Raw genomic sequence first — 7,500 nt, forward strand, 5'->3', positions numbered from 1 at the left:
CGCACACACACACATACACGCACACAAACACACACGTTTTTATGGACTGTCTGATGAACTCAAACGCAAGTATCGAGTCATAGGTGTTGTTTAAATATCAGCACGTACTGTTACTCGTACGCTCGAGATCCAGCGTGTGTGTGTAATAACGGTCAAGCTAAGTGACCTTTTATCTAAGAACACTGTTAGTGTCTTAATAAATGAACAAATGAACAGATAACTAAATAGTTAAATAGTCTAATGAATAGATATATAAATAAATTGAATTAATTCATATAACGAATAAATAAATAAATCAAATAGATAAGTAAATGATATGGATAAATTATATAGATAAATGAAATAAATAATTCAATCTATAAAAAGATAGATAAAAGAGTAAATAAATGAATATATCAATAAACAAGTAAAAACAAGATAAATGAATAAATGAATACGTAAATAAATAAATGAATAAATGAGCAAGTGGTCACGTGATTTCAGGGTCACCTTGGAAACTACAATCTTCGGGACATCGGATATCTTTGGAACTTGCTATGATTACAAAGGAATGTTCTACAGACACCTCTGCTACAGCGAAACTTGACTTCAAATGGTTATATGTATTCTTTTTTTGTTCTATATCTGGAGTGGCCCTCTACGACCAAATTATTTGTTTATTCATTTTGTGTGTACACACGCGCAAACATACACACACACACACACACACACACACACACATATATATATATATATATATATGTGTGTGTGTGTGTGTGTGTGTGTGTGTGTGTGTGTACACACACACACACACATATATATATATAAATGTGTGTGTGTGTGTGTACGTGCATGTGTGTGACTGTGTGTGTAAGAGGGTAGAAAGAAGGTAGGCATTCCACACGTGAATAAAGCTAGGTTTTCTAGGTATGGGTTTGTGAATGTACTCAATAATATGTCCTTAATTCAAGCACATTCTTCAAATGGGACGTACTCGTGTAAACAATTTTGTAACTATTTTGCTTGTTGGCACCTCAAGAATGTTATTGTGACGTGACTGTATGTGTGTATAGACAAAGAAGCTACAGTTGGCTTGTGTAGAGAGAGAGAGAGACTCTTTCTAGATTACAGTGGTTCTTAGCCCCGGGGTCACAACCCAAAGGTAGGTCACCAAGGACTTCCTATCTTTTTTAACCAATATTCCTATTTAAGATATTATCATAAGTAATAAAACTCTATTAGAATACCTGATTCATTAACATCTAAGAGCATTAACGAAAGTCCTCGTATTTGAGTTTTGTTCCTGTCACACAGTTTTTAGAAGCACAATTGTTTTGAAATTTGAATAAAAACAAAATGTGTATTAGGGTACGTGTCGCCATGGTCGATCTGGACAGGATTCTGGGTCGTTGGATTAAAAGGTTAAGAACCACTGATCTGGAGGTAGTCTGAGCATACTTATGCATACGAACACACAAAAGAGTAAGTCCTGTGACACCCTTAAGCCTCCCCAAGCTGGATTATGGCACCGGCGACATGTTGGTGGGGTCCTCTGCCTTGGACCCCAAGCTCCGGAAGCCTTCAAGCCCGGCCCAACTCTCCGACGGAGGAACCCGTCTCAGGTCCTACCTCCGGCGCCACTGGCAGCGGCGTGGCCTCCAGCGGGGTCGCCACCTCCAGAGGGTTGGCAGGAACGGGGGCAGGGAGGACGGGAAGGACGGGGGTGTAGGCGGCGGGGGCATCAAGGGGTGTTTCCTTCTCCGAGATGTTGTCATCTCGGAGGTTTATTACTATTTCCTCTTCCTTGCCTTCAGCTGGCGTGACCTCTGTTACTCCACCCTCCTCCGAAGGGATGACCACTCCCAGCCCTCCCTTCCCTGAGGGAGGGAACGCCACTCCTTCTTTACCCCGAGAAATTACTCCCACTTCCCCCTTCCCAGGAATAGCTAGTCCCGAACCCCTTTTCCCCGCTGAGGTGATTTCCTCCTTTTTTTCATCCCCTTCCTTCTCCCTGGTCACTTCAGTTTGAGCCACTTGAGGCACTACTTCTGGGATGTTCTCGACGGTTACCGCGTCCGTTTTACCTTCTAAAGTCACGGCCTCCGAGGTAGTTTTCTTTGTCCCCTCCGTGGTGGTCTCTGCTTGAGCGTTCACCACCGCAACAGGACCTACTTCTTCAGGAATTTCCTCAGTGGTCACTTCAACTTGAGCAACTTGAGACACTACCTCTGGGATGATCTCAACAATTACCGCATCCGTTGTACCTCCTAAAGTCACGGCCTCCGAAGTACTTTTCTTTGTCCCCTCTGTGGTGGTCACTACTTCAGCGTTCACCACCACGACAGGACCTACTTCTTCAGGAATCGGCATGGTGGTGGTGCCCACCTCAGCGTTGACCACTACGAAGGGGCCTCCGACTTCCATCGGGATCGCCTTGGTCGTGGGGTCCGGTTCCGCGGTCACGACTACAAAAGGTCCAAGAAACTCTTCGACGAAGGATTCCGTGGTGGTCCCCATTTCTGCAGCTGTCACGACAACAGTGCATCTTATGTCTTCCACCAAAGAATCTGTGGTTCCTGGCACTGAATGTGAGGCTTCTGCCTCTCCGGTTCCTTTGCTTGTGGGTTCTGTGGCGATCCCGGGCTCTGAGTTCACCATTTCGATACCCCAGACTTCGGTAGTCTCTGGAGGTTCGACCACGAAGGAGGTCGAACCCGAGGCTCTTGTCGTAGGTCCCTCAGTCATCCCCACCTCTGCGTTCACTAAGAACACAGGGACCTCTTGAAGATCTCCCCCCCTGGCATGCTCCTCTGAGATAATTTTTGCTACTTCTTTCGCTATCTCTTCCGCTACCTCCGAGATGGTGGTGTCTATGTGAACGTCCTGTAAGTTCTTTTCTGTTTCATTGGAAGTAATGATGGTCTTCATGTCTTTCTTTTTCGATCTTATACCTTGCGTTACACTAGGCACTGCCTCCGTAGTTTCTAATTCTGTATCAGCAAATAGCACCGGCTCGAACTCTTCTTGCAGGGACTCTGCTGTTGTTCCTAACTCAGCATACACTACCGCAAAAGGTTCATTGGTCACATACTCCTTTTGAAGATCCTTCATCCCAGGAGGCTCTGGAGTACTTGGCTCTGCATTTCCTACCTCTCTGACCATTGCCTCTGTGGTTTCTGTCTCTATAGCCAAATTCTCTGGTTTCCTTGTGTGTGAGGCCGTTGACCCGATCCAGGACACGACCGAGTCTTCAGCTTCTGTGTCGCCGATCCTCGTCTTCGGCGTGTCGTTTGTCTTCGTCTCCAGGTAAACCTCTTGGTCTCTCTTCACTTCTGGGTAAGTTCCTCCTGCTCTCCTTGTCCCTGTGCGCTGCACTTTCTCATCGCCTCGCCCAACCTCTGGGTAGATTTCCAGTAGAGTACCTGACAATTTAGGTTCTGGTCCTGCCATCCGTGTGTCGGCCGTGACTACTTCAGCAGATAAGACCTCCAACCTCACCGCCTCGTCGAGCCCTTTGTACACTGGGTCCTTGATCCCGACTTCTTGGGTCAGAACTTCTGATGGCTCCGACTTATCGTTCAACGCCACGAACTCAACGCCCAAGTTGACAATACCCGAACTTGAGATCTCCCTTCCTCCACTAAGCCTTTGGATCTTTTCTGCTTTGACGGGGAATGGCACTGTCCTAACGAAGTCACCCTCGGTCATCTCAGGCTCTTCTATGATCTCCACCTCGAAGTGAGGGTCTTCCTGGTGTACTGGATTCCAGACTCTCTTCTCCGCCCTTGGGAAATCCTCCGCTTGTGAGAAAGACGTCATTTCTTCTACTTCTGTGGCCTCCGAAGGGGAACCTACCGTAGACGCTAGTTCGAGTCTCGACCTGGCGTCCACGTTCGAACTCTCCGAACTCACATGACCTATCGGTCTACTCAAGGAACTTGTACTGAGCTCCTCGACAGTCGAATTTAGGATGGTGCTTCCTTGACTTGTTTCCTTCTCTTGAAGGCGGTTATCTCTTGTTGTGTCCTCATCCACCAAGAAGTGACCAAGAATCTCTTCCTCAAGTTCTCTTCCCTCATTCTGACCCTCCACCTTCCCCTTCCCCTTCCCTAGGCTCTGACCCTCGAGGACCACCCCAGGAGCCTCCAGTACAATCGCTCTCCCGATTCCCTCGACCTCAACAGAGTCCTTCTTACGAACTAACCGCGGTTCTTCGCTCCTGAGGGCAGCGTAGAGGACCTGATGGTCCAGGAACACTTCCTCGCTCTCCTTCGTCACCACCCCAGGGTTCCTACTCATCTTAGCACTTCGTTCCCATCCCCCCGTGGCACTAATCCTCTGCTCCCCCAACCTCCCCCGTTCCCAGGTCCTATCCCCTCTCCCTTCCCTGACAACTACTCCCTCTTTTTCTGCTTCTACTTCGATCCCAACTTCCTCGTTTCTGTCATTAATTTTCTTTTCGTCGTTAATTTCCGTTTGTATTACCTCCTCCGGCCGGCCCATTTCCTTGAGGGCCTCCTCCACTTCCAACACCTCCTTCATGCTCTGTTCCTTCTTCTTGGTGGGATCCTCGCCCAGGTTGAGGTTGTCCTCCATAAGATTGTTGAAGCTGCTTGATTCTGCAACAAAGAAAAAAAAAGGGGTAATTATCTATTCATATATATCATGACTACTATTTCAGATCAACCGTAACAATATGGATAAATATTCTGTTATGATGGGCAAATTATTGAGACCATTATGCTTCAGTCTAGAAAAAAATCGACTGAAGACTATTCTGGATGTTTCAATCCATGAAAAAACATTTGATTGAAAAACAGAAGAAAAAAAAACACACACACACATATTAAAAGAAAGATATTTGTTAGAAAGAAAAATTGTTAGGATCGACTGAGGACGATTCTGGATGTTTCAATCCATGAAAAAATATTTGCTAGAAAAATAGAAAAAAATTAGAAGAAAGACATTTGTTAAGAAAAAAAGACATTTGTTAGGATCGACTGAGGTCGATTCTGGATGTTTCAATCCATGAAAAAATATTTGTTAGAAAAATAGAAAAAAAAATTAGAAGAAAGACATTTGTTAAAAAAGGCATTAGTTAATATCGACTGATTTGTTAGAAAAAAAAGAAAAAAACATTAGAAGAAAGACATTTGTTAAAATAAGATATTTGTTAGGATCGACTGAGGTCGATTCTGGATGTTTCAATCCATGAAAAAATATTTGTTAGAAAAATAGAAAAAAAAAACATTAGAAGAAAGACATTTGTTAAAAAAAGACATTAGTTAGGATCGACTGATTTGTTAGAAAAATAGAAAAAACATCAGAAGAAAGATATTTGTTAGGATCGACTGAGGTCGATTCTGGATGTTTTCAATCCATGAAAAAATATTTGTTAGAAAAATAAAAAAAAAAACATTAGAAGAAAGACATTTGTTAAAAAAAGACATTAGTTAGGATCGACTGATTTGTTAGAAAAATATAAAAAGAAAAAAATCAGAAGAAAGATATTTGTTAAAAAAAAAAAAAGATATTTGTTAGGATCGACTGAGGTCGATTCTGGAGTATCCCGGACTCTTTGCGAAACGAAAGCTCCTGCCGGCGCTCAGTGGCGTGAAAGTCGCTCGCATTCCACGACTTGCGAACCATCGATCTACTTCCGATAATACGTACAGTTGGTAAAACAAGACCTTCGACGTTGTTTCGCAAGAAAAGAAAAGAAGAAAAAAAAGTGTCCATCAGACACTGATGAAAAAAGAAAAAGAAAAAAAAAAAAAAAAAAAAGTGTACATCATGGTACTAGGCACAGACACGGATGTAAACTAAAAGATTCCATGTTATGGCCAAACTGAACACATTTATTATATATCTATCTTCTTAGTCTATTTTTAGCGTTAAAAAAATCAACTAACAAACTTTTGTACATCAAGACGTCATGTTACACAATGCAAACCTAATGTTAAACTATTTTTGTTAATAAATCTTTAACTGCCATCAATTTATTATCATACATTTTCTGTTCATCTTTCTACACTCAAACGAATGGGTGATAGTCCAGCTCCATTTCCAAGTACTACAGTGACGGATATCTTATCGGCATGGACGTGCCTTCTACGACCTCGAAGCGTCTACGACCTCGTACGCTTCGTATTGCAAATCTACGACTTCGAGAAATGAGCTTGCTATTACTGTAGTACTCAGGAATGAATCGAAGTCTATTTCCCAAACACAGTATCACTTAATTCGTGTATTAAATGCACATAGACTCTGCAAAAAATTCTTTCATTCACAAAGATCCCACTAACAACGTACACGCTGTACTTACGAAAACAACGGAAACAGTAACAACGATAACAACAACAACAGCAACGACACCACCAATAACAGCAAGAACAAGAACAAGAACGAGAACGAGAGCGCGGTTTCCGCATAAGAAGACTGTGTCCACCGCAGGGATCTTAAGAAAGTCGCGATTACGCTGCGATTGAAGCCGCATTCTGCCAACGGCCAAGATTCCCGTCCACGCCTCCCCTTCCCTTCCCTTCCCCCGGGGTGGCGCTGTGGCATACATTCCCTCCTCCTCTTCTTCCTCCTCCTCCTTCACCTCCTCCTCCTCTTCCTCTTTCTTCTCCTCTTCTTCCTCCTCCTGCTCCTCTTTTTCTTCGTCTTCTTCCTCGCCCTCTTTCACTTCCTCCTTCTTGTCCTCTTCCTCCTCCTCCTCCTCTTCCTTCTCTTCCTCTTCCTCCTCCTGCTCCTCTTTTTCTTCGTCTTCTTCCTCGCCCTCTTTTACCTCCTCCTTCTTCTCCTCTTCCTCTTCCTTCTCCTCTTCTTCCTCCTCCTGTTCCTCTTTTTCTTCGTCTTCTTCCTCGCCCTCTTTTACTTCCTCCTTCTTCTCCTCTTCCTCCTCCTACTCCTCTTCCTTCTATTCTTCCTCCTCCTGCTCCTCTTTTTCTTCGTCTTCTTCCTCGCCCTCTTTTACCTCCTCCTTCTTGTCCTCTTCCTCCTCCTCCTCCTCTTCCTTTTCTGCCTCTCCTACTGCTACTCTTTTTTTCGTCTTCTTCCTCACCCTCGTTTGCCTCTTTTTCTTTTACCTCCCTTTTCTCCTTCTCCTCCTCTTCCTCCTCTTTCTCTTCGTCTTCTTCCTCCCCCTCTTTTATCTCTTTCTCTTTTACCTCCCCCTTCTCCTCTTCCTTCTCTTTTCTTCATTTTCCTTCTCTTCTTACTCTTTTCTTCATTTTCCTCTTCTTCCTTCTCCCACTCCTTCTCCTCTTCCTTCTTCCTTTTTTTCTTTTCCCCTCCTCCTTCTTCTCCTCTTTCTCTTTTTCTTCTTCTTCCTTCTCGCCTCCTCCTCTTTCTCCTTATACTCCTTCTCTTTCCTTCTTCCTCCTCCTCCTTCTCCTCTTTCTCCCCATCCTCCTCTTTTACTTCCTTTTCTTTCTGTTCCTCCTCTTCCTCCTCCTCCTCTTTTCCTTCCTCTTTCTACTCGTCCTCCTCTCCCCTTCTCCTCCTTCTTTTCTCTTT

At 44.1% G+C, this 7,500-nt stretch overlaps 1 protein-coding gene across 1 annotated transcript in view; it reads right to left on the reverse strand.

The window, feature by feature from the left end:
* The window catches only part of LOC143025373 (uncharacterized), a 59,176-nt gene that overhangs the window by 9,428 nt on the left and 42,248 nt on the right, over nucleotides 1-7,500 (reverse strand). Inside the window, exon 2 of the mRNA XM_076184922.1 lies at nucleotides 4,465-4,598. Within this exon, the coding sequence (XP_076041037.1) occupies nucleotides 4,465-4,598 (134 nt within the window). The remainder of the gene's footprint in view (nucleotides 1-4,464; nucleotides 4,599-7,500) is intronic.

The sequence above is a fragment of the Oratosquilla oratoria genome, chromosome 5 (genome assembly GCF_046742065.1).
Source record: "Oratosquilla oratoria isolate Oo_2021 chromosome 5, ASM4674206v1, whole genome shotgun sequence".
NCBI classification, from domain to species: domain Eukaryota; kingdom Metazoa; phylum Arthropoda; class Malacostraca; order Stomatopoda; family Squillidae; genus Oratosquilla; species Oratosquilla oratoria.